At 52.8% G+C, this 26,636-nt stretch overlaps 2 protein-coding genes across 3 annotated transcripts in view; one reads left to right on the forward strand and one right to left on the reverse strand.

The window, feature by feature from the left end:
- Positions 1-9,007: 9,007 nt before the first annotated feature.
- Positions 9,008-11,527, reverse strand: GALR2 (galanin receptor 2). The gene is made up of 2 exons (XM_075170119.1): positions 11,172-11,527; positions 9,008-9,788 (listed from the first exon to the last, which is right to left on the reverse strand). The coding sequence occupies exons 1-2, from the start codon at positions 11,510-11,512 to the stop codon at positions 9,008-9,010; spliced, it is 1,122 nt and encodes a 373-aa protein (XP_075026220.1). The 5' UTR covers positions 11,513-11,527.
- A 3,933-nt stretch (positions 11,528-15,460) lies between these two features.
- LOC142091095 (signal recognition particle subunit SRP68-like) overlaps positions 15,461-26,636 on the forward strand; it is a 50,865-nt gene continuing 39,689 nt past the window's right edge. The window contains exons 1-11 of one of the 2 annotated variants that reach the window (XM_075169943.1): positions 15,461-15,628; positions 17,749-17,815; positions 18,375-18,488; positions 19,477-19,672; positions 20,461-20,543; positions 20,778-20,887; positions 21,261-21,343; positions 21,585-21,725; positions 25,059-25,157; positions 25,466-25,530; positions 25,845-26,004. In XM_075169943.1, coding sequence (XP_075026044.1) covers positions 15,475-15,628; positions 17,749-17,815; positions 18,375-18,488; positions 19,477-19,672; positions 20,461-20,543; positions 20,778-20,887; positions 21,261-21,343; positions 21,585-21,725; positions 25,059-25,157; positions 25,466-25,530; positions 25,845-26,004 — 1,272 coding nt within the window. In that variant the 5' untranslated portion in view covers positions 15,461-15,474. The remainder of the gene's footprint in view (positions 15,629-17,748; positions 17,816-18,374; positions 18,489-19,476; positions 19,673-20,460; positions 20,544-20,777; positions 20,888-21,260; positions 21,344-21,584; positions 21,726-25,058; positions 25,158-25,465; positions 25,531-25,844; positions 26,005-26,636) is intronic. The other variant, XM_075169940.1, reaches the window with a different exon arrangement.

Consider the following 26,636-nt stretch of genomic DNA (forward strand, 5'->3'; position numbering starts at 1 on the left):
CACCAAAAAACCTCACAACCTGATGGGTACAGTCCTTCTGTTAAGGGCAGGAGGCTGTAAGCTCCAAATGGTGCTGCCTGCTTCCCTGGTGGGTTTTGGGAATCTCAGTTCTGTAGGATCCCAAAGGATTTTCACATTGTTACTCTTAACTGTTATTTAGTTCAGTGACGAGGCGAGATGCCGATTCTGTGGTATGGTGGTGTCTGGCTGTGGTGGTGCCTGGCAGGCCTGCAGCCTAGTTACGTACAGGGGATGTTTTACCCCAAAGTTTCATGAGCTGTCGCGGTAGCGGCTCTCTGTCCTGCGTGAGGCAATGGCAGGCTGGAGTCACGACAGAGCAGTGAGAACCAACTGACTGGTTGCTGCTTCTCATTGACCTGAGGCAGAGCATGCGTAGAAGTGTTCCCATACTGATCTCTGCAGAGAACCTTCTTCCCATCCCTGTGTTTCTTTGTCTCCTGTCGTGTTAAATCTAATGCCTCCCTTTCCTGCAAGCAGCCAAGCCCGTTCCCTTCATTTAACCCATGGGCATCGCATGAGAAACAAGTGCTACTCTCCCGTGTGCCTTGGGGTGATGCTGGCAGGCTTTGGTACAGGAGCCGGGCTCTGCCATCTTTGCACCAAGGCCTTTCAGAGCTTTGGACCACGAATGTGGTTTCTGTGGCTTTTGTTTCTGCTGGCCAGGCACCTCCTGCTCCCACCTCGCTCCTGCTCTACTGTAGGATCTTCTCCATTATTTGCCCATGGTAACACTTGAAATACAGGGTGTCCATAGAGCTAGGAGTGCTCACAATAGCTGCTACTTCGCAATTTGGAGCAAATCCATTATTCACCTGAGCCCGTGTTTACAGGAGTGAATGCATGCTGGTGTCTAATTAGCCCAGCAGTGGAAGAGCTGTTGTGTGGCCATCTGGGGCACTGCAAACAGAGCACGGGGAGGTGGAGAGGGCACGGCAGAGCTGGGGGTGAGGTGGCAGGAGGGTGGAGAGCTGCGTTTTAACCCTTCTGCTGTTGTGCATCCACCCAGGAGAGGCTGCTCGGTGCGGTGAGTGTCACAGCTGCGCGGTGGGCTGTTGCACATCCTGGGAAGGGTCTGCCCCGGGTGGTTACGGTGCCAGTGGGTAAGAGAGGCCAAGCAGCAAAGGGCAGGGAGGTGAGGACCCGTCTCGCCCCACGTCACACGGGCGTTGGACGTTAGAGCCCGGATGAGAACGCAGGTCCTGCTGTGGCAGACCCAGCTGCTTGCCGGGGCTGCTGCCTCCACGGACAGCTGTTCTCGGGTAGCTCCTGGCCTTTCCGAACCCCTGACCCCCTCTTCCTCCTCAGCCTGGACCTCAGCATGGTCTGAAACACTACCTGCTCTCAGTGGTGTAGCAAATGCCTGAAAAACAGCAGATTTGACAGGCTTGTCTAGCCCAGAGCTGGACCACTGTGTGGGTTCAAATCTTGATCAACCTGCCCGGCTGTTTTCCATGTGTCTGTCCATGCAGGCTCACAGGACTGACCCCAGAGCCCTCCCTGGCAGGGACCTTCCCTCCCGCTCTGGGATCTCAAGTGCTTGAGGAACCCCGAGACTTCAGTGCTAGCTGTTTCTCCCTCTCTCAGCTCCAAGAGCCTCTGAAGGCTGGCAGGTGCTGGACAGAGTGTTTTTAAGCATAAGCAAAGTGCTGCTGGCCTGCATTGTATGCGGCCTCGAGCCTGCTGGATATGCATGCTGACATTCATCAGAAGGAGCTGGATTCCATCTTTCTGGATCTGTTTCTGCCACAGCAGCGGTCTGATCTGACTTTCTTTTTCCAGGAGAGTGTGTGGAATTCGTTGTGCTCAGGCTGAGGCTGTAAAATATGTTTTATTGCAGCCCATCCCAGGGTGAGGAGATTCACCTGGAACGGCTGCAGGCAAAGCCAGGGGAAGGAAGTGGGGGAGCAGCTGAGCGTTAGTGTGGGAGCTGGTATCCTCCCTGTGCTGATGCTCTTGTGCTAGCCAGAGCCCAAAGAAAATGTATGAGATCCCTTAGGGTCTGGGATGGGACCACATCGCGTTCTCTGGAGGCTTGGGAACACCTCTGCTGGGCCTACACCGAAAGAGGCATTTCTGGGCTTTGCTGTCAGCCCATTCCCCCAGGAAAGCTCTACCAGTCTGGGGCTGGTGAGGAGCTGGTCCAGCTCAGCTTGGAGATGGGGAGATGCAGTCAGAGAACGGCATGGAAAATGTCCCGCTCCCTCCTGGTCTCTCCATTACCAGCAACAGAGTTGTCTGGGTTGTTTTTTACCCCAAGGAGGGGGCCACATCTGGAGGAAGAAAGGGGCGTGAGAGGCTGCTGGGAGCCAAGGACCTGGTTCAGTGGCAGCCGTGCAGCGAGGAGGAGCTGGAGGTGGTGCGTACCTGGGGGAAGAGGTGGCTTCTGCTGCTCCTGGCTCTATGGTTCTTACATGGGAGTCCAAGACCCTCATTTCCCTGAGCTAAAGGGAAAGCGGAGCCACCCGGTCCCTGTTTCCTAAATCCAGCCTCCCACTCACCCTGGCTCTAACCCTTCCCACGCCGCCTGCCTCTGCCCTGCGCAGGGAATGAATGTGGGGAGGTGGACGGGCTCCCGGCCCTGCCGAGCAGCCGCTGCGGCAGCCAGACCTGCTTTGGGAGCAGCAGCACGCTTCGGCCAGAGCCACCCCTTCCTTGGGGTGGAGCGGGGGGAGCCGCTTGCCCTCTCCGGGCTGACCTCAAGTGTCCGAGCCATGTCTGACTCTGCGCAGCGCTGCGGGATGGCTCCGCATGCTCCTTGGCTTTTTATGGTAAGGAATGTCTTTGCAACATGTTAATTAAGAGCGATAATGGCAGCCAGCACCGTCCCTGACATCACGGTTGAGCAGTTCACACCCCCGCCAAGAGCTGAGCGCGGAGCCGCGAGCGATGCTCAGACCGCGGGAAGGGGCCATGGACCCGACCCGGTGCTGCCCCACGGCACCGGGGCTGAGCCCCCTCTGCCTCCCCCTTTGCTTCCCCCAAGGCTCCTGCGGGGTTTAACGCCCTCCCCTCGCCTCCCGTTCTGCTCTGGCTGCTGGCGAATCCCCGGCACAGATGGGGCCAGGCTGGGGGACGTGTCTCTGATTCCCAGGGTTTGGGGGCTGGAGCCTCATTTCTCTGCGTTTTCTTTTGCTGCAGGGTCCCGGCTGGGGGGATGTGCCAGGGTCTGGGTGTGCTACCTGCTCTCGTGGCTTCCTTGGCACCGACCGTTATTTTGGGGCAGCAAAAGGGGTTTGTCACACCCTGCTGGGATGGGGACTGGCTCCAGGGTCCCTGCAGCCACCCAGGGCCACTACTGGTGCAGTTTGCAGCTGGGGGCTGCGTACAGCAGAGACGAGGGTGGGAGGCTCAGAAGCCTCAGCCCCCACCCCCTTGGCTGCCTCACAATACTGGGGAGCGAATTTGGCAGAGTAAGTCTTTGAAAACAAAACAAAACAAAACCACAAACCAAAACAACTTCTTCAACCCCAGTGATAAATCCGTGTGCTGGAAAGCTCGCACTAACCCGAGGTTTCAGCCAAGTGCCCCTCGCCTCCCTGCCCACCCTTGGACTTGATGGGAGCTGGGTTTAGCCTGTTTATTTTCCACTCCCAGTTGAATCTGCTTTTATTAAACTTTAACTGGAACATGGGGACTTGCAGTGGTGTTCATTTAAGATAAAACCTCCCACGGGGACAGACCAGGAGCCCGTCCCGGCTCAGCCGGGAGGGTGCTGCGCGGTGGCAGGTCACGATGCTCTTGTCTTCTCCAGCTGGGCCTGACACACTCTATTGTTTGGGGGAAAGTCGCTTCCCACCGTGGTTTTGTGTTGGCAGCAAAACCTTGTGCTTGCCCTTGAAGGGCTCATCAGGGCATGGGCGGGAGGGCGATGGTTGCAGCCTCAGGGCAGGGGCAATTGCAGATAAGCTGGAGAGATGTTTTTTTCTTTTCTCTTGTTTCTGTAGTATCCTGTAAATGGCGTAATGATCCGGCAGCTGGCACAGGCTTCACTCTCGCTGCCTGCCAACAAGCAAATATCAATCGATGGGCGAGGATCCATAAGACGAAGAGGGCAGCTTGGATGTGTCACACTGCAGAGGCCCGCAACAGCCCGGACCTGGCTGTCGAATATCAGATAGAGCCTCGCTGCTCCTGCCTGAGAGTGAGAGCAGCCGTGTGAGCCGCGGTGCGTGTCGGGGGGGATTCGGGGGTGCTGGAGGCCCGAGTGCGAGGTGCAGCCCCCCAGCTCGGTGCCGTGCAGAGCCTGCCCCCAGCCCGCTGTCACCCTCTGGGGTCTTGCTGCTGAGCAGGGACCAAAATGGGCCGGCGTTGGCCGTGCCCACGGCCCGGGGAGAGGGGACGCAGCGATGCTTTGGGCTGGGAGCTGAGTTAGGGGTGTCCTGGGATGTGTCTTCAAAGCGGTCAGGTTGGGCAGCTCTAGAGCAGTTTTACGGCAGAGCAGGGCTCAGCCGCGGGCTTGGGAGGCTGTTGGAAAGGCCGCGGGCAGCTTTGCACAGACCGGAGCTGTGCTTCCTTCCTCCGCACATGGGTTTTCTACTGTCCCCTTGAGCCATCCCCATTCGGTGCCTGGACCCCGCTGAGCCCCGGCACGGGCGGCACACGGGGAAACGTCTGTCTGCGGGCGACGGGCAGCGCTCTCCTCCCCGGCTCTGCCTTACAGACCCTCTCAGCCCTCGCTCCCCAGGGACCTGCTGTGTCTCCAGGGCACAGCTCCCTCCTGCCCGAGCTCCGTCCCGCCTTAGCGCCCGCCTGGCACTCCCAGCACAAGGGAGTTGGGCACAACGAGTCACCGGAGTTGATTTTTGGGGGGAGTTGTGTTAGATGTAATTAGTGGATATGCTGGAAGTCTCTTGTGATGCTTAAAAAAAAATGGCTTGTCCTTTCTTTGCTGGGCTCTTTTGCACGTGAAAATACACACACACACACACACACACGCGCGCGCGCTTGCATTGATTCTGCGTGTTCAGCTGCAGCATCAGGGTGCTGCTTTCACATCTCTCCAACTGAAGACAGGTCCCAAGTCTCTCCTTTGGGGAACCGGCTCTGCCAAGCTTTGGCGAAGGCTTTACTTCATTGTTGCTTTGCTTCCTTCTCATTTTGCCCTCTCGCCTTTCCCTTGCTTGGGAAGATGCCGGCAGATTGTGGGGTACAGCGGTGGACACGCGGCTGGAGTGCTTAGGAGGGTGCCCAGGGCTGGGTGTCCCTGGGGCGGTGCAGGAGGTGGCTCCCGTGTAATTTAGGGCAGGAGGCACCCTGGGCAGGCTGCTGCATGGGTGCTAGTTTGTTCTTGCGCAGTTACTTGTCCTTTGCACCTTCTCCCAGCGCCCCGGCTGCCGCTGTCAGACGCGGGCGACAGACGGGCTGTGGGATGCTCCAGTCGTGTTGTACCTGCAGCAGTCGGCAGCTTGTTGGCAAAGCTGGCCCAGTGCCCCACAAATCCCGCCCCTGGGATTTGCAAAACCCACCCCTTTTCCCATTGATTTATTATTGTTGTTATTGTTATTCCTAAACCCATTTCTGGCAGGGCTGGACATGAGCCCTGCAGTGGGGTGAGAGCACCTGCGTACCAGGGCTCTGCTTACAGTGCCGGTGCTACAGCAATGTTGGGGCTCCTCAAAAAGACCCAAAACTGCAAACCCAGCAGCCACCTGCGGCAAAGCCGAGCCGAGGCGGAGCAGCGAGCAGCGATGTTGTTGCAATGTGTGTGGTTTTGATGAGCTGTTTTGAAGAGGTGACCCGTCCCCTTTCCTCCTCTGGCTGGTACTCACGGTTCTAAGCTGCTAATGCTATTTTGAGCCTCCTTTCCCTTGCAATGCCAAAATACCCGGGAAACAAACTGAGCTTATAAAATCCGCAGTAATTTAGCACTTTTCTCCTGCTGGTTGTTGTGAGCCTGCTTTCGCCAGGGTGGGACTGCGGGATTCAGTGCCTGGGCAGCCAGAGCGCTGTCACCCGGGGTCAGAGCCACCCCTCAGAGTCGTCTCCCTCTTCTTCGGCTGTTTCGTGGTGGCCACGCTGCTGCCAAAGGATCCAACGTGGCTGTGAAAAGTGGGTCCCCAGAGACCCAGCTTTGCTGCTCAGTCGTCCCCCAGCCTGGGGACAGCTTGGCACTGGGTGTTTGAGAGGCCACGCTGTGGCCCCAGCTTTTCCCCCATCCGGCTCAGGGGTGGCACCAGGAGCCTCCCTGGGGCTGGGCGAGGAGTCTGGGGCACAGCCGGTCCCCCACCGCCTGGCCCTGCTCCCCCTGGGTCCCCCGGGGCGGGCGCTGTGTGCTGGGTCACGGGGGGCATCAGTCACAAGAGCAGCAGCAGCCCCAATACAGCCCCCGAGGGTGGCTCCTCCTCTCGGGTCCTTCCCCCCGACACCCCAGCTCTCACCCCAGGTGAGACGAGACACCCGGGCACCAGCCCAGTTCCTTCCCCGCCACAGGGCTCAGAGCAAAGCCTCGGTCTTTCTGGGTGGATTCCGACCCCTCGTGGGGGCACAATGCGTGGATTGAGCTTTGCTGGCTGGCTCGTAAATCTGTGAGCCGGCTATTTTTATTTTCTTGTGAATGCTATAAAAAGATGAACTCAGGAGCAACGCCCGTCTTTGCTGGGAACTCAGCCCTGCGTGAAGGGGAACAACCTGGGCTTGAAAGCGAGCACCAACTCCGTGGGGCTTCCTGCGGTGCGGCCGCAGCGCTGGCACCGTGATGCCCTGCAGCATCTTGAGCCGAGATATGCGGGTGCAGCCGGGTGTGATGGGAAAACGGGTCTGGGGGGGCGAGAAGGAGGGGAGCGGGGTCGGTGTCTCCTCTGTGGTGGCACGAAGGGACAGGGGACATTGCACCCCCAGCCACGCCAGCACAGGGACCCCTGTCCTTGGGCAGTGCAGAGGTGGTGGGACAACATCTCCATCCCCAAGGCGAGGTGATAACTGTGTCCAGGAGGGGGGGTTGAACCCCTCGGTGGGGGGATCCATCGGAGCCAGATCCCGTGGCTCTCCAAGCAGAGGTGGATGAGGGCAGGAGGAAGATAAAGCTTTTAGCCATGTTTGCGTGGCTGAATCACTGTTTTCCCTGGCTGGGAAGGGTTGAGCAGGGGAGGTAAATGCAGATGTAAGTCACGGAGCTGTTTATACGCTCGCTCTCTGTGACTTATGCCGTGAGCAGGCCTAGACTAAATATAACGGTTACTGATATGAGGCAGCGGCCGATTTATGGTCCTCCGCGTGGGGACAGGGAGATCTGGTTATAACAATACTCAGCAGGGGAAAACAAATGTTTGACAGCCAAAAGCTTCCTAGGAAGAAAGGCCGAGCGCTGGGGACGGGTGGAGGGCGGTGTGGCGCAGAGGAGGGCTGCGTCGGGACCCGGACCCCGGAGCAGACCCCCGGGGAGAGCCAGGGTCCCGGATAGAAATAGCCTCCTGCATCACATCCCGGTCCTGCCATGGGCATGTCGCAAGGAGGGAAATCTGTGCAGACAGATTTACACTCTCCGTAACGGCAATTTAGAGAGACCTGATCTTCATGGGCGCTTGGTGCTGTCGGGGCACAGCCCTGGGCACCGCAGGGATGCTCAGCACAGCCTGTCCCAGCTCCCGCGCGCTTTCACCACCCCCTCCGGCTGTGCTCTGCCGCAGGGTTTTCAAAAGAGTTAATTGATCCTATGCCAGTGATGCTCTTCTGGTAAGAAAACGAGGGATCTTTAAATAAAGCCCTCGGCTGCTGGCGGAGCTCAGCCGCTCATGGAGCCTTTGCAGCAGCAAAGCGGGGGCCACGTGAGTCACATCGGGCTCCTGCGTGCGGCTTCGGCTGCGTCACGGGGAGCGCGGGGCCGTTCCTGGATGGACCTCGGAGATAACCCGACCCTCCGCTCCCCCACTGCCTGCGGTCTCCCTTGGGCCAGCGGGTCCCACCACCCCTCCAGCACCCGCCTCTCCTCCGCTGTGGGGTGTCTCAGGGGAGCAGGACACGGGGTGCAGGATGGAGGGCTTTATTGCGGCTTCCCCAGCTGGCTGGGGTCCCCCAGCACTCGCGCAGCCCCAGCTGCCCAGCCCCGCACCACGGCCGCAGGAAAGCAACGCCAGTGCTCTGCTTTGCTCTTCTCTGCAAGCACCTCGCCGGGGCCGAGGTGCTGAGCCGTGCCCAAGCTGTCTGAAAGCATTAAAATCCTCCCCCAGCACTGACCCCCTGATGTCCCGCTCCGCTTCCCCTGGCAGCGTAGCCTCTCCCACGGGGCCGTGGCTGTCCTCCCCCGGCAAACAGCCCCACTCCCCTCCTGGGGACCTCCAGATGCTCTGCAGAGCCTCTCACGCACCGAAATGGCAGGGATGAGCCATGGTCAGTCCCGTACTTGGGCTACGGCGCTCGTCTCAGCTATGGATGCTGCTTCCAGCCGTGCTCCATCTCGGGGAAACCTCCCCCGAGCCACGAGCCCCAGGAGACGTTGAAGCCCAGCCAGCACCGGCTGTGCCAGGAAGGTTTGTCTCTTGATTTCTATGCTTCTCTCCTGGATTCTCCTACCTGAGCCGGCTTTGTGCCCAGGTGGCTGTGGCCAGCATTGCCCTGGGACACAGCTCCTGAACTGGGACACGAACGAACCAAGACTTCCCAAATGTCCCTAAAAGTGCACCCCCCTAACTCCGGCCAGACACCGTGTTGGCTGGAGGGCCAGAGCCTTCAGTAGGCTCCAGGGGTAAATGCAACAGGGTGTAAGTCCATCCGCGACAGAGGAACAGGGGATTTCACACCAGAGTTGATCTGGGGGTTTGATTTCTCTGCTCTCAGCAAGTGCTCGGCGGAAGCAAATCCTGCCCTTGGGTCCGCGGTTGGTCGCTTGGCTGAGTCCGTAGTCAGCAGCATTGCTTTAACAGTTGTGATATCTGGGTGCATTTGAATGAAAAAGGGTAGGATTTGATGCATTTTAACCCAAAACATAGCCCATCCCCAGGCCTGCGATGCTGCGGGAGACTGCAAAGCCGTGGGGTGGGAAGGAGCTCTGCTAGGTGACATGGTAGGTGATGAAGGAGCCATCTGCTTTCTGCTGATGTCCCAGCGGCTCTGCCTCCCCCCAGGGCTGGGCTGGGACCTTGCAGCGCAGCGAGGAGCAGCCGGGCAGGGCTTTGCTGATGTGGGTCACCTCGCTGAGCTCTGCCTCCAACACGCTGGCGGTGTTCGTCACTTGGGCCACGTGCACCTTGTTGCCTGTCTTCTTGTGCAAGAGGCAGATGAAGATCTTCCTGAAGCCCTTGCGGAAGTGTTTGGAGACCAGGGCGTAGACAATGGGGTTCACGCAGGAGTTGGCGTAGGAGATGAGATGCGAGAGGATGCGGAGCACGTACGTAGCATGATTGAGGGGGAAGTACCCAAACCAGACGCAGAGGATGACGAGGTGATGGGGCAGCCAACAGAGGCAGAAGAGGACGGCTACAATGATGATCATCCTGGTGACCTTTCGCTTGGCCTTCTTGGACTCCGACATGTCTTGGAGAGGGTCTACAGACTTCCACAGGTAACGAACAGTCCGCACGTAAGTGAGGCTCAGGATCAGCACTGGGATGATGTAGCTGAAGATGAAGGTGCAGATGTCCATGACCTTGCGCTGGGAGATCTCCCAGATGGGGTGGCAGACGGTCAGGTTGGCCAACTGGAACTCCTGGTAGTAGCTGAGGTAAGGGCCCGAGAAGATGAAGGAAAGCCCCCAGATGAAGCAGATGGCTGTGAGGGCATTCCTGGGCGTCCTCAGCTCCCTCGAGTGCAGGGGGTATCGTATGGCCAAATACCTGCACGGGAAAGGGAGAGGGACACGACTGCAGTCCTGGGGAGAGCACGGAGAGCTGCTCCAGGGGCAGATTGGAAAAAGGGCGAAAGTGGTGATGGATTTGAGCTTTCCGGGGCAATTAGTCCCACAGCTGCTTCCCTGGTGCTTCTAAGGGTCCCAGTGGGGTGAGGAGGATCCTCTCCCCGACCCTGTCCCGTCACCCTCTCTGCTCCCAGCCGTGCTTGTGGGGAAGACGGGGACGGTTCCCTTCTGTCCCTCTCCCTAATCCAGCAGATCCTCACTTGATCATCAGTCTGTCTGGCACAAGCGATAGCAGCAGTGAGGTTATGAAGCAGGAGCAAATCCCCAGGATCCCCAGACACCGCGTTCCTCACGCTGGCACACACGAAAGCACGTCATCGTTTTCAGTTCTGCAATTAGCTGGTTCCTTAATTAGGCTCAGATCTAGGGGCTCATGCAAGCCCCCACTTGCTCAACACCTCCGTTCCTCCCAGCTCTGTGGGAGGCAGGAGGAGAGGCAGACCCTGGGTCTGGTTTAGCTCCTGGGGGGCTCGGGGGGGGCTGTCCTGGCAGCCAGCACGGTGCCGTGCTGGGATGGCAGGACGCATCCAGCCCTGCTCTGGGGCTGCCGCAGCTCTTCCTGGGGGACTTTCATGGGGACTTCCCACATCCCACCATCTCACGGTTTTGAGCACCGAGCAGAGCAGCGCCAGGAGCTCCCTGCCTCTTGCTTGCTGCGGGTTAGTAACTCGCCAGCCCTTGCAGAGCCAGGGGCTGAGCTAGCACGGGGGAAAGCACAGGCAGGAGCAACAGGCTGCCTTTTACAGAGCTTCCTGGCTGAAACTCAGCCTGGGCCAGGCTGGGACGGTCACTGGGACAAGGGACATCGCTGGGACAGAAATGGGCTTTTTGTTAATAAAAGGGGAGGGCAGGAAAAGTAGTGTCCCAGCTCAAACACCTCTGCGTCTTCTCCTCGAGGTTTGCCTGCTGTGCCGTGGGCTGTTGGGAGGGCAGGGGCTCTCTCCCTGCGTCTCCAGGGCTGCACAGGGACTGAGCTTTGTTTCTCTCTGGTTTTCTATCCCCCCTTCAGCTGCCAGAGCCTGCGGATAAACCCCAGTCCTACAGCTTCAGGGTCTGAAAGCCTCCTCCAGCTGGGCACTGGGGACAGGAGTCCCAATCCAACCCTCTCTGCTGGACCCCGTCCTCAGTGGTTGCGTTTCCTTGCACACATGAACAGGGAAATGCTCCTGGATTCCCCCAGGAGCCCGGGGAGGTTGCAGCAATTGGGGCTTGGCTCCAGGGGACTCTGTCCCCTCTTCTGCCCGGGGGGGATCCAGAAAAGGGGGAGCCTCAGCGTACAGGGACCCCCCATCCCCTTTCCTACCTGTCGAGGGAGACGGTGGCCAGGGTGAAGCTGCTGGCGTACATCGTGAGGTAGATAAAGAAGTGGACGGCCTTGCACATGAAGGGCCCGAACACCCAGCCCTCCAGGGTGTAGATGGTGGCTTGGAAGGGAATGCAGAAGAGGATGAAGAAGAGGTCGGCCACCCCCAGGTTGAGGATGAAGAGGTTGGTGGTGCTCTTCACCTGCCTGTTGCGCAGCAGCACGGCCAGGACCAGGCAGTTGCCCACCGTGCCCACGAGGAAGATGACGAGGTACACCAGGGGGATGATCACCAACTCGGGCTGCCAGCCCACGCCGGAGCCCGCCGCCGAGCCGTTCATGGCCGGGAGCGCACGGGCGTGCACGGAGCGCGCAGCGGGGATGGACAGGGGGAGCGTGCGTGGAGAACGCACTGGGGGTGCGGGGGAGGCGCACAGAAGTGCACGGAGAGCGCAGTGGGGATGCACGGAAAGCGGGGGCATGGAGAGATCAGCGGGGAGAGTACCGGGGATGTACGGGAAAGGGGGGGCACGGAGAGCACCGCGGGGATGCACGGGACAGGGGGTACACTGAGAGCGCACCAGGGGTGCACGGGAAAAGGGGTGCACGGAGAGTGCACCGGGGATGCACGGGACATGCAGGGACCCGCCGGGGCGCACGGAGAGCTGAGCGGGGGTGCGGGGGGGGATGCACGGGAGCCGGGCGCCCTCCACCTCCTCCGGCTCGGCTGGGAGCCCGCGGCCGCTCGGCGCTCTCCCTCCCGCCGGCGGAGCGGGGGGGCTCCGGGGCGGCGGCTCCCGCCCGGCCCCCGCATCGCGCCCCGAGCCCGCTCCGCCGCGGCCCCGCGGAGGGGACCCCGGCCCCCCCCGCTCCCCGCCTAGGTACGCACCGGCCCTCCGAGGGACGGTGGCCGCAGGACCCCCCCCGGCAGCGGCGGGCAGAGGGGTTCGGGCCGGGGCCGGTTTGCTCCAGGGGGGAGTAAATCTGGTGGGGCAAAATGTCCTTCGGGGCCGCGACCCCCTGGGAAGGGGCTGGGGTAGCCGGGCTGGACACCCTAAAGGGAGCTGGACGCCCAAAATGAGGTGTCCATGTGGTTTTCCTTATTGCTCACCCCTGCAGCGGTCACTGGGAGAGGGCTCGTCTAACCCCAGGGGCTGCGGGGTTGTTTTTTTAGGAACGGGGGTTCTTTCGGACTGCAAATGTGTCCAAATTGTCCAGCACACAGCTAAATCCTTGCACCAAAACACCCCAGAGGCGAGCTCAGGTGTGCAGGAGAATCTGTATTTCTCCCCAGGGGTGGGGATCGGGGTAATTCACTGCAGCGAGAACAAATCTTTTCCACATCTGTCTTCTTTTTCCTGCCTGCAAAATTGCCTATTTTGTTCCTTCAGAGCCTTCACAGATGGCAGTCTGGGGACTGGCCGGTGCAATCAGCTCTCCAAGGACACTTCCTCTGGCCCCCAGGCTGCCTCGCTTTGCTCCTGTCGAGGGAGAAATAGTCAATGTATCAGTTACTCCTATAACTAACCCACTAGACAGCTTCTCAGTCGTCTTAATGGACGCTCAGATCTAAGCCTGCCGGCAGTGCTGGCAGGTCTGGGGACAGTCACCGCTTTGTGACATTGCCGCCACAGGATACGGAGCCCTTTTCACCCTCGGCAGCCCACGAGCAGCCCCACCAAACCAGCTCCCGTTCAGCTGCGCCGACGAGGTATGTGGGGAAGCGAATGCATCACTTTGGTGCGAGGATGCTCTGTTCCTGACATTGTCTCGCAGGGAAAAGCAGGCAATTAGAGCAGCGCAGAGGAAAGCCGGCCATCCCACAGGGCACAAAGAGGTGCCAAGACACAGCAGCGCAGCTCTGCCTTCCTCTCCTGATCCCAGACTGGCCACACGCCCTCGGGGAGTCACTCCTGCGCTCGGCGAGGGCTGTGCCGCATCCTCAGCCAGGGCCCTGGAGGTTGCAAGGCTCATGGGGAAAGCCCAGCCCCAGGGAGCCTTCACCCTTCGGGAGCTGCCCCAGCTCCCTGTGCCCTCAAACCCCCACAGCAGGGCACTGCATTCGCGTTTATTGTCACTGGTGGTGTCTTTGGTCTCCCTTGAGCTGCAGTCAGCTTGCAGAGAGGCCAGGTCTACCCTCACGCTGCAGAGATGGTCCGTGCATGGCATGAGTCTCTGGAGCTGGTAACCCTCAGTGGATTTATTCTCCGCAGCTCTCCCCAAGACACTGAAGGCAGCTCAGACCCACCGCCTCGCTGCAAGGCTCTCACCAGAGGCTCTGCGCGATGCAGTGCCGCAGGTTTGTGTTGTCGTCCTCCCCCTCTGCCCTGGGGGAGGTGGAGAGCCAGCCCTGCAGCACGAATCCACGCACCGAGCTAGCAGTTGACAGTTTTATTCTCCCGCTTACAGACTCCAGAGGAGCAGCAAAGCTTCATGCCAGCATGTGAGGAAGGCGGCGTGGCAGAACATGCCTGTGCTAAACCCGATGGCCGTTCTGCCGTTGGAGCAAGTCCCTTGGTGTGCAACATGCACATGTTTGCATTGGGGCATTTGAACACGGGTGCTGCAGTGCTAACCTAATCCAAGTGTCTGAGCCACCATGGCCGTGAGAGGAGCAATTGTTGGTAAAACATGCTTCAATTGACATTGATCAAGCATCATCCTGAAACACGGTTTGGTTTAGATAGGGAATGGATCCCCGGAGATGCGGTGGAAACCCAGAGCAGACAGAAATGGCTTAAAAGATTTGCAACGGAAAGCTGCAGCTTGAGGACTTGGGTTTTCTTTTTCCCCTTTGAGCTTTCATGTCCCCAAGAGGGAAGGAGAGCTTTGAAATCAGAAATAAGAGGTCATAGCTGAGCCCTCTGAAGGGGAGAGGAGCAAAAATTGCTGCTTGCTGTAGCATGGCAGCAGCAAACTGCAGCCAGCCTCGCTGGCCCCAAAGGCAGGCAGAGCCCTGGGCTGGCAGGGACAGGCCCAGGCCCCAGGGGGGCTGAGCCCAGCGGGAGCAGCTATGGGAGCAGCTTGTAATGCTCAGTGTTAATGGCTATGTTTGCAGAAGTATTTAGGATGGTGGGTATTCAGAAAACAACTTGGTGTTTGTCCCTAAAGAGGTATCTCTAAGCTTGGTTCAAAGGTTTAAACTCCTTGTGCAAGACGACCTGGTCTTAACTGCTTCCCTCGGGTTTATACCTTTAGCTGCAGGGAAGTGCTCCTGGATTTGGGCATGTTAGGGGCTTTCAAACAACAACAGAGGGTCTCTTCTTTTACCAGGTATACAGTCCTGCGAAGCTGCTCCCTGCTGCCCTACAGCTGCTCTGGCTGGCGGTGGGAGGTTTTGGCTGGTGCCTGGCCTGGGGGAGTTTCAACCCACTCCCCAAAGGGCTGCCCAGACCAGCCAAGGTGCTAAGGGAAGGTGCCAGGGGAAGGAGAGGCTCCCCAGGGGTTGCTGCAGCAGCACGGACGGCCCTGTGCCGGCCGGGTACAGCATCGCCCCAGGGGCACCGTCCCGCAGCGCCCCACAAGTCCCTGCTCCCCGAAGGAGGCACCTGGGGGGTTTGAGGAGCCGGGTGGGCACGTCCGCCCTCGCCCCTCAGCACCGCCCGGGGTTGCAAGGACTCCCGGCCTCCCGGGCTGCGGCTGAGCCTGCGGCCACCGGCACGTCCGCAGTCCTCGCCCGGGACGGTCAACGCGGGTGCCTCCTCCGGGCAGCGCAGCCAGCTCACGGGGGTGAACGCCTCAGAGCCAGCCCTGCAGAGCCGCTTCTCCGTAGGGTCTCCGAACCTACACCCCAAAACCACGCTTATTTTACCAGGAAAAACATGGTTTCACCGAGTTTCAGCTGCCTGGCTGGTGCTGAGCCAGCCCTTCAGCCAGGGGTTGAGCAGGGAGGCCTGGGGGGTCAGCGCCGGGTGGGTGAGGGGGACCCTGGGGCAGAGGAGGGGGCCGGGCCCGGGGGCCCGATCCTGGGGGGCTGACTGGGGGATCAGCCCTGGGGTGGGTGAGGGGGACAGGGCTGGGGGGGCTGATCCTGGGGGCTGGAGGGGGGTCAGCCCCGGGGCGGATGAGGGACCCAAAGGCAGGAGGGCCCGATCCAGCCGGGGGTGTATCCAAATCTGCGCGAGCCCCCAGTCCCGGGTGGGGCCCCCCCACCCGCGGATCCCCCCTCCGGGGGGGCAGCCCCCCCGCGGGTCCTCCCCTATCCCGTCTGCCCCCGCGGCGGCCGCGCTCGCCACGGCCTCGGCGCACGCCTCTCCTTCCCCCGGCCCATGATGCAGCGCGGCGGCGGCGGCCCGGGCACAAGATGGCGGCGGAGCGGCAGGGCGCCGGCGGCGGCCGCGGGGCGGGAGGCGGCGGCGGAGGATGCGGCGGCGGCGGCGCCGCGGAGGAGAACAAGGAGAACGAGAGGCCGGCGGGGCCGCAGGCCGGCAGCCTCGGCGACAGCCTGGGCTTGGAGAGCATCCTGCGCCGCGGCGGTGGCGGCGGGACGTGGCAGGCCCTGTGGGCGGCGGGGGGACGTGGCGGCCGCTGTGGGGAGCGCGGGGGCTCGCAGGCCCCGGGCGGGCCGGCATGGCCGCCTCTGCTTCCCCGCGGGAGTGGGCGGGCGGGGTGGCGGAGGCTCCCCGGCCCCTGTGCAGAGGCGGCGCTGAGGGCGGCGGGTCCGCCCGGACCGCACCGACCCATGCCCCAGGCGGGAGCCGGACTCTGGGCCCTGGAGCCGGGGCCCCGGAGGTGCCGGGCGATGCTGGCGTGAGAGAGTGTCGGTGGGCTAACCCGCGCCGACCCTGGCGCTGAGGGTTTGATTCGGATGAAACCGGGGAGTCGACTTTGCATGTCCGAATCGTGGATTTATTCTTTACCTTTGTAGCTTCTCCTTCCGAACCGCCTGACAGCTGTCAGCCTTCAGAGCAGAACTCTGCGCTAGGCTGCGTGCTGTAGATAAGAGCAGGCTGTCAGTATCTGGCGGTAATATTAATGCTTGAAGTGAGCGATATGGATAAAATAAATCTCACAGGTATGCTGAGATGGCAGACCGGCTCCTCTAGATTTAGCACTTCTAAAATCTGATGTGGCCTGTAAAACTCGTGGCATTTTTGTATGTGAAACTTTCATGTGAAACTAGTCCAGCTGCACAGCTGTGATAGAGCTGAGTTTTATCTTCTGGGTGAGAGGAAAACTTAAGTGAAATAAGGCTGCAGTTTTCCATTTAGCATATGGCAGGTGTTGTAAAGTCAGTAACTGTAGAGTAAGATGGAGACATAGTAATTGCCCTGGTAATATTAGGAATACCTGAGTCAGTGAAAAAGTAAATAAAATAGCGGATATGAATTCGGTGAGTAACTGCACTAAACGTTAAAAGACAGTCTGAGAAAAATCTTAGGTAGACAGCGAGGACGAGGAGTGCTGTGTTGAGGCATTGCAGTTTGACTTGTCTGTTCCACAAATGCAGACTAATTCAGTGTAATAACTATCAATGAAGGTTTTTAATACTTAAAACAAAAGAGACTTTCTTTTAGGTGTAATTCCAAGAAAACAGTTAGAATTCTGCCACTTTAAACTTGAAAAGTCTGATGATTTCTTTAACTATAGTAATAGTATTTCTTTTGATGTCATCATTGTATAGTCTGGTTTTGGTTTTGTAGGGTTTTTTTTGTAAGGCTTCTGGTAAAGCTTAAAAGGGAAATTTTGGGATATACATACAGCACAGAGATTTCTTGGTTATTGTAGAGATTTTCTTTCGTAAAATAAAAACTGCCTTGTAAACTGAATTTTATCAGTAAATTTATTAGAATACAGCATGATTTTGTTTGGTAGCATAACTAAGTGAATAAAGTAAATACAGGGTGCAGAGAAATCGACAAATATGCTGAAGAATGCATAGACTGGATGGAAGTCGTGGAGTGATGCTATCGCAAGTCACAGGCCAATGCATTCTGTCACAGATCACTTGTTACAGTAATATGCAGTAAAACTAGAAATGTATTGAAAAATTGAGTAGAAAATAAGCTCCTTGGATATTTCCCAAAAGCTCTTTTTATGAGGCTCTCAGTATGCAGAAAGCAGTTTGTGGGAGCTGTGTCAGAAAGGTAGCAGTGATTCTGCTCAGTGTACTTCTGTCCTTTTCCTGAGAGATGGGACATTTAAGGGCAGGAAAGCTTCTCTCTGTTTCAGTTTTGCCAACAAAACTGTGTCACAGTGTGATTGGGGATGTGGTGTAGTGTAGCTAGGGCAGTCAGTTATATTAGCCTAGATGTGTCTGTTGGCACAGCATATTATCCTGAAACGAGCTCTGGTAACAGCAAGACTCTCGTGGTTGTCTGTAGGAGGAGGTGCTTGTGGCACGTCTTAGTCTTGGCCTTGATGACAGTCATAAAGCTCTGAAGTAAGCAGTGGAGTCATGAGGTCTTTTAGGACCATCAGTTCTCTCAGCTGTGCGTTTTTGGGAGGTTTTTGGGTGCCCCTCTGTTCAAAGTGCATTTGCTTAATGGAACCTATAGAGTTCTCTTCCGTTATTTTGGGGTACAACGGAGAACTGGTAACAGACTGTACTGTCAATCTGCCTTAACGCAAATCGCAGTCCTTCAGATTGTGAAGGAGTCTCAGCAGCAGCACGGTTTACGACACGGGGACTTCCAGAGGTACAGGTTAGTAAACAGCGTGGATGTCTTGGAGTTACTAGTGTGACTTGGCTTACTTCATTTAAAATATAAACCCACTGTAGCAGGCAACAAAAATGATCTGCCAGGTAAATACCCCTTGACAGGTTGCTTCACGTGAAGCAACGTATGCTTTTTTTCATTAGATGTAATGTGGTGTGACTGTTCTATTTAGGAGGATACAGACTGGCTCTTGTTTCTCCATTGCCCTTTAAGAGCTTGTTGACACCTCACTGATAATCACTATGCTCTTCCAGAACTGAGTGGTCAGTAAACATACATAAAGCAATTAGATAGAAGGAGAACATAATTCTGATTTTTCAAGATCAGGAATTGTTACATGTCTTCCTACCTTTCTTGTAGTCTATTAACCTCTGGTTCACAGGTAGTTTCTGAACTACCTCTTACCGTCTGTCATATATGGAGTTCTTAGTTGTTAAAACATTGCCTGTCACAGCCTTCAGTCCTTTTTTCCTAGTTGGAGAGAGCAGTAAACCGAAACAAAGTTGTTCTTTGGCCAAACTGACTGTGGTCATCTTTTCTTCAGGGGTTATTGCTCCCGTAGGCTAAGGCGGCTCCGAAAAACTCTCAACTTCAAGATGGGAAACAGGCACAAGTTCACTGGGAAGAAAGTAACTGAAGAGATTCTCTCCGACAACAGGTACGGTCACCGGATGGAATCGAGCATTCAGTATATTGCTGAATAATTTCTTTCATTTCAGTAATGTATTTTATGTGGGTGTGGTGGAAAACTGTTCTGTACAATATACTCAGAAATGTTTCTTTTCAGAGATGTGTGTTGTTGATATTAATGAAAGATGAAAGTTCAGGCTGCAGTGCAGGGGGAAGAGGCACTGCTCAGATCCTGCTTCATGTGAACAAGTGGGAGAAGAGGGAGCAGCAACAGCCAGTTCCTTCTTTTCCCTCATAGTTGCTAAAATGGGTTCATTTCTTAAGCAGTAAATTACTTTGATCTTAAAGAGGAAATGCTTATTCAGATCTGTTGCAAGATAGCCACATGAATGCTGGTAACGTAATGGTGTAGCCAGCAAGGTTGTGGTTGGAGACATAATCCCTTCCCTTTGAACAGAAATACTGGATTGTAAGTTTTACTTAGATTTTCAAAATTTGGCAGAACACTTGTCTGATAGAACATGTGGAGAATAGCTGAGATCTTGGACTTGTTTCCTGGCTTTTAGAAACACTTGAAATGTCTGCTGTCTCGTCTTTTCTTGTGGGGAAAAGAAAACATGATGCTGTCTTTACCTGTATTGTTAAGAAGCCAGATGCATTATAGCACTAGCTGGTGGGAAAACAGACATGTTTACCCATGTTCAACCAGTTTGAAGAGTGACCTAAAATCATAAATCCCTTTGTCTTCACAATGTCTGTGGTGCTACAGAGTGATACCAAATTCTCTTCCTCAGTTGGGTGATTACGCTTCTGTAGTGAGAAATACAGTAGAAAATAGTTAGGGGGTAATACGACTTTGTGTGCTTAGAACTTTAAGAAATAAAAGCATCTACCTCTTATTAACCAAGCTTGGTTGTTACCAAACTTTGCAGATCACATGGCAAAGAACTAGTGGTGATGTGGTAATACTTGTTTGAATGTCATCGTTTTTTCATTAATCTTCGTCTGTCCCACAGGTATTTGCTGTTGATTCTGATGGATGCAGAGAGAGCCTGGAGTTACGCCATGCAGCTGAAACAGGAAGCAAACACAGAACCTCGCAAACGATTTCATTTGCTGTCTCGCCTGCGCAAAGCTGTGAAACACGCTGAGGAGCTGGAGCGACTGTGTGAAAGTAACAGAGTGGATGCCAAAACAAAGCTGGAAGCTCAGGTAACCACTGATACTTTGATCTTGTTTTACAGCAAAAGCTGAACAAGAAACCTTTGGATTTTGGGTGAAGAGATTATTCTTATCTAGCAATAGATAACCAAAATTGACTGACGCTCGAACCGGATAACGTCTCCCTTTGAATAGCTTGGACTTAATGCAGCTGCTGCAACTTCAGAAATAACCAGTGGCACCAGCCAAGATGAGGACCTGGTGTTCAGAAGCTGATTAAGTGTATCAAATGATTGTCCTTGCTGTGAAGAGCAGTATGTTTAATAAAAGTAAAAAGAATTGAGAGACTAAGATGATGCAACACAGCCTAAGAAGCCATGCTTAACTGTTGAGTTATCTATTTGTTAAATGTCATAAAGTAGCCACCTAGAACACAAGACTTGTGGCTTCGGTTCCTGGAACACAGAAAGCAACTGTGTTGTGACGCCAGCCTCTTTGAACAATGGGCTGCAGTGGTACTCAGTTAATTAAAACTGCCTTTCTGTGGCTTATTGCTGGGGAAAAAAAAGTTTTGTGACATCAGTGGGCCACATTGATTGCATAACAAGCAAGAAACTTCTTTGCTTTCATCTCCTTAGAAATGTAGTGATGTCAGTTAAAAGAAAAAAAAGTAGGTAGCTAGTAACCTGTAATCCAAATCACTTTGTCTTCTGTGGGAAGACCAAATGAAAAGGGCAAGGCTTAATCACTGTAGGCCTCGCAGCAGCCTTCGTACTAAAGGTTGTACAAACTAAGCTGTCGGTCTCGGGGAGATTAACTTGCCCTCGCGCTGTCTGCAGGCATACATGGCTTACCTCACGGGAATGCTTCGTTTTGAACACCAGGAGTGGAAGGCAGCCATGGAGGCTTTCAACAAATGCAAGTGAGTTCCCCCACTTCACCAACTTCATTTAGTACGTAGTATTGGATCAGTCTAGTAAGTTTGTATACTTATATATGTACAGCAACTCTGAGTTGTTTAGTTAATTGTGCACTTAATTGGGAGGTACTACTGAAGAAATAGCATCCTCCAGAGTAGAGACACAAATTCTTCCCTTAAGATAGCATCTCACAAAATGACACATACTGCAGCGTTAATATGTATTCTTTGCTGTAGGACCATATATGAAAAACTGGCCAATGCTTTCACAGAAGAACAAGCTGTACTGTACAACCAGCGTGTGGAAGAGATCTCGCCCAACATTCGCTACTGTGCCTATAATATTGGTAAGGAAAGGGGGGATGCCTAATCTCAACAAAGAGCAAGGCTTGTTCACAGGAAAGGAATATTGACTTGATAGTTGAATATTGGTCTAAGTGACATTGTAGTGAGTCCATAATATTTTGGGCAAATTCTGCACACGTTCCAGGTCAGGTTAGCAGTGGAGAAATATACTCATTTTGCAACAGTGCATGTGGTTTTGTGTAAAAAGACAAAATACCAGTTTGCAGTAGTGCCCTTATGAAGTCAGAATAAAATTGCAAGTTTATTCCCTTTGTCCCCAAATTGCCAGTATAAAATCTATTGATTAGCTTTTCTGTATTAAAATAATTTGTGAATTCAGATGGGAATGTGATCTTGATTTGTTAATTCTCTCAGGTGACCAGTCTGCTATGAATGAATTGATGCAGATGAGATTGAGGTCTGGTGGCACTGAAGGTCTTCTTGCAGAAAAACTGGAGGTAACTTATTTGCATGCTTCAAGTTGAAGCATTCACTCTGTTGAGCATAAATATTGCTGCAGCACACCATTCACGAGCCAAAACGTATCAGAAGAGAGCAAGCAAGCCTGGGCTCTAAGGGAAACCACACTTTCCTAAAAAGCCCTGTGATTTCAAAATAGTCAAGTCTAATGTGAATTTGAAAGGTTCAGTTTTGGATACCGTAAAGTTCAAGCTCTTAAGTTCAGTTCGTTCTTTACAGGCGCTGATTACCCAAACGCGAGCAAAGCAGGCAGCCACAATGAGCGAGGTGGAATGGAGAGGAAGAACTGTTCCGGTGAAGATAGACAAAGTGAGGATCTTCTTGCTGGGGCTGGCCGACAACGAAGCAGCGATTGTTCAGGTAACCCAGAAGCCATCTCCGGTGCTGGTGTTCTAGCTGTCCTCTTTCCTTCAATGTGCAAGATAATATGTGATACCTGGACTAAAAGCTTTTGTATAATTTTTTCTCAAACTTGGGGTTAGAAGGCTAAAAGTAAAAGTGGGAATATTGACTGTAACCCAAAGCTGAAGTGTCAGTTGGGGATAGCTCCCACAGTCTACTAAGTGGTAGTCTGGGAGATCTGTTCTGAGTATTACTGCTCCTTTGAACACTCTGTGCTGCCCAGAAGTGCTACCTTTCAGTGCAGGGTGGTAACCGTTATTATTTGGAAGTGAAGGTTACAATTTTAAGAGTATCTGGTTTTGAATTACGGTTCTCATTTCTTTAAGTATCTCACTCAAATGCTCCAGCTTCAGACCAACCAAAAGCAAAAAGATATGTATCGATCACCTTTTTTCGGTAACAAAAAGCAATTTGCCAGGGGAAGCAGCTGCTAAGAGACTTACAGTATTCTCTTCTTGACTTATGCAAATCCTCAAAAGCAGGAAGAGGATTACAAAATGTCAGGATGTAAACTAATTTCAAATGTAACAGTTCTGAAACACTTGCAGTGGCTCACACTATGCATGTCTTCAGTATTGCAGCCAAGTTTCCACATGGAGCTTTTTCCTTGGAAATGGTGCCCAGGTATTCTGCTTCTCAGTGGCTGCATACAGGACCCTTGCTGTTTGAAAAGGCAGTGAAAGGATCTTTAGTAACAACTGTTGCCACTGAAGATGGGCTTTTTGCAGCATCAAAAAACATTTATCACCAGGAGAATAATGACGATAAATAGAAATTTAAATGATAAAATGAAAACCCTACAAAGGTATAAGGCAAGCAGGCAAGGGCAGGAGATAGTGTTAAGAAGATAGTGTGAGTAGGATAAACAGAATATGACTGGGTAGGAAACATTAGTGTTAACCAGTCTTGTCATAACGTTATGAATTGTGTGTTGCTGAATTTATTTTTTTTGTAGGTAGTACGCTAATATGGCCAGCAGGTGGAAGTGCAGCTTAGAGTTCAGTGTTCCCTCATTTAATTTCCGTCCTGCCAGGCTAGCAGTTGGGCCTTTTCAGTTTCGTTGCCCTCTTTGTTCCATAAAGCTGTGGCAGAACAGTGATCTGAATTTGTTTTCATCTTGCTTTGTGTTCCTTGGAAGGTCTGACTGAACAGAGGAGTTTTGTGGTACTGGATCACAACTAGTAATGGTGAGAGCTGAGCGCGCAGCAGCAGTATTTACATTCCCAGAGGGCTAAAACTTGGCCTTTTGAAAGCAGTTCTGCAGTTGCTGTGTCAGCTGTGATGGGCAGTCCAGCTTCAGCTAAATGTATTGTGGTGGTTCCTGGGATCTCTGGCACCTTTCTGCTAGTCTTCACTAAGTTGAAACCGTAACGTAACAGCAGTGCTCTTCAGGGTTTGATTAGAAGCAAACACAAATGTGTGTTTTGTGTAAAAATGGAGATTCTCAGCACAATTATATCATTGCCTTCAGTGTCGCATTGGTAACGGGAGAAACAGAACAAATAAGCCAAACTGAAATACAAATCCACGTTTAAAATTATTTATGTCAGCCCTTTTGTAGGCTTGAATGCATAACTTCAAGGGCCCATTGACTCCAACCAGGTAGAAGGGAGAAGGCTAAAGGGCAGAGCGACAGAAGCGTGCTCCTATCTGGTATTGCCTCAAGGATTCTGTGGTCATCTCTGGTAACTAGGACTGTAGCAAAAATGGGTAATAATAACTTTCAGAGATGATGCACAATGTTTTAGAACAAATTAAAAATTAGAAATGAGCACCGCTAGACTTTCAGAAGTGGGTTCAGTGGGATCAGTTCCCTGGATCCCTTTAAGACTGATCAGGGCATTTGAATCACCAGCTGTAGCACTTGTATCTCAGTTTTATGATCTGATATCTCCCAAATCACAACATATGCATATTTATACGTAGAATCAGGTTAACGTTAGGAGTTTTTGCTTAGAAAGAAAAGCCTTTGTTTTATTGCACGGCCCAGCCCTTTCCCTGTTTGTGCTTGACTGATGATCTAGCTATGTCTGTTTTCATTTTTGTGCTTACAGTGAAATTGCTGTGCTCCTCTGGGTGAGGTTGAGAATGCTGTCAGACTCGTCTCTGGTTATTCTCAGTAGTTAGTCTTAAAAATTCTTGCAGCAAATCTCAAAAAAAAAAAAAAAAAACAAACCCAAAAAACCGCCTTCATCTCAGGTCAAGATACCTGAGGCTTTGTGAGGGAGTAAAAATAACATTCCTTAATGGGTTTGCAAACCTGAAAAGAGGAGAGGCAGAGACTGTAGAGCTCTACTGAAGATAAACAAGTGAGCATGTTTTTAGACAGTTTTTTATTCATTTGGACAATTGCAAATTTGTTGCAGCAATGTTCATCTTATGCTATTACATGACACAGAAGTGGTATAGCACAGTGCTGATACACTTTAATCCCTCCTTCGATTGCTAAGGTTGAGGTTTGTTTCTGGGCAGTTTTCTCTTACTGACTCAGTAAGAGTCCTGCGATCCCCATCTGGTTATGTTCTCAGTCACCTGAATGGAAGTTGGGTTTGGTTTTGGGTGCATTGTTTAATTGGGTACATGATATGCCAGTCCATTAGACAGAGATCAGGCTGCAACTTGTTTTTCAAAAGTTGTTTTCAAATTTTGGTTGTCGGGCAGAAGGCCAAAAGCTGCTTCATTTTTTTGACAAAACTTGTGGTGACAGCAGAAAAGCACTCAGCCACTCCTGCTACTAAAATACAGGGTTACTTTAAAAAATGCTTCAAACAAACAAATTATTGCCACGGAGAGTGTTACTAGAGTGGGAGTGTAGAAAAGATAATCATCTACATGTTCTTACCACATGAGAAAAGTTGAATCAGCATAACAAAAGCAGTCTGCATTGGTAGTTTGCCAGTTCAGTAATGCTCAGCTCTTCTTCTGTTGCTGGGCCTTTCCCACAGTGCAGTCCGACCTCAGCTGTTCTCAGAGCAGTGTAGGTGCCATCCTGAAGGGGAGGGAGTTGCTGGGAAGGCAGCTGTTGCAGGGATGAGGCAATCAGAGCTGTGTGTGCTAGGCCTTCGGTGCTGCTCAATTCGCAGCACTGACCATGTTCCCCACAATTTCTGGCAGTTTGGCCCCTAGAACATACTGCAGACAGGTACAGATTGGAGTTCTAGCTACCCATGGATCTTAAAGCCATAATTTGGGAGAAACTTTATTTAATCTCCTCAGTTAATTCTTGCATCATGGGATGCAAAATACAAAAATTTCTAATAGATATCTGTCTTAACTTTCCTTTGCTCTTAGGCAGAAAATGAGGAGACAAAGGAACGTTTGTTTGAATCTTTACTCAGTGAGTGCAGAGATGCCATTCAGGCTGTTCGGGAAGATCTGAAACCAGACCAGGTAAGCAGCAAACGGTGTTTCTACTTTCAGCAACATAATGTTTCTTTGGGACTGACTTGTTATCGTTAAACTTGCTTAACAGTGAAAATGGCTGGCATTTCTTTAATAAAAAGCTGCAAAAGAGTCTTTTCACCTTTGATTTTTTTCTCTTCAGGACTGAAGAGGGTGAATAGCAATGTAGAAGCCCTCATTCTTTTGCCTGGAAGTCTGTTATAACTTCCTTGGTTTACCCAAATCTTGAGCTGTTTTCTTCCTTCAGCTGCCAGTTTTACGTAAATGATGCAGTGTTTTGTCCCCAATTTCTGCAGAAGCAGCGGGAACACTCTCTGGAAAGCGATTCTGGGAAGGTGTCCAACATCCAGTACTTACACAGGTAATAGGCAAACATTGCTGCCTGTACTAGTGTAAAGAAGTCATGCTTTTATGTCAAGATTTTATTTTTGTTTGTTTTTGTTTTATGGGGTTTTTGTTCTGAGCCTCTCAGATTGCAAAGAATGACTGTACAGTTAAGGATCTGATTCATGCAGCTTTGAAAACATTTTACTTAAGACTCATGTTGACTTTGCAAATGTTTTTTCTGCTACTAGTATCAGCTTAGACTGGGGGGAGGGATTTTTTCAGAATAAAGAGTAATGTCTGAGTAGTTCTGACAGTCTGCTAATGGTATTTTATCTTTTATCTTTTTAGTTATTTGACTTACATCAAGCTGTCAACAGCCATCAAGCGCAATGAGAGCATGGCAAAGTCTCTGCAGAAGGCACTGCTGCAGCAGCAGCGGTCAGAAGAGGATGGCAAGCGCACACCACGGCCTCAGGACCTGATCCGTCTTTATGATATAATTTTGCAGGTAATGCTGGGAAAACAAATCCAATTCTTCATATTGACTGGAGAACTTTGGTACAAAAAGTTATTGTAGAAAATATAGCAGTGCGAGTGAACTGCCCGTGAAGTCTGAAAAGCAACTGAGTACCTACAGTTACCTTGTTGAAGATGTTCAACGTCTACATGAAACACAGAAAAACTCTCCTAGTTGTGAACAGAAAATGCTGCTAGAATGGGTGCCCTTGGTCGTACGCTCTAATGCAGTTTTAAAATAGTTTTTTCTGACTATTTTATGCAGCACTCTGATAGCTGCCTTAGTCTCTGCTGGCCAGAGAAAGTAGCAGCTAAGAATACTTAAAATGTAGTTGTTCTTCATAAGCAGTTTCTTAATTTCTCACATAAATTTTCAATTAACTGTGGGAGCCAGTGGCTGAAGCAGTTGTGAATAGGAAAGGGAAATGCCTTATGAAAGAATTACTTCATGTGAAATCTGAGGAGTCTTTTGTCCTAATTCCTGTTTGTGTCAGGAAATCTGTCCTGAGGGCAAACTTGCACAAGTTTCAATGAGTGTCCTTCACAAGGTTAGCATACTGATAATTAGAAAACTAGAAACTATTTCCATGGGAGTGTAGTGTTGACTTGTTAAAAGGGGCAGCT

Source organism: Calonectris borealis, chromosome 20 (genome assembly GCF_964195595.1).
Source record: "Calonectris borealis chromosome 20, bCalBor7.hap1.2, whole genome shotgun sequence".
NCBI lineage: Eukaryota > Metazoa > Chordata > Aves > Procellariiformes > Procellariidae > Calonectris > Calonectris borealis.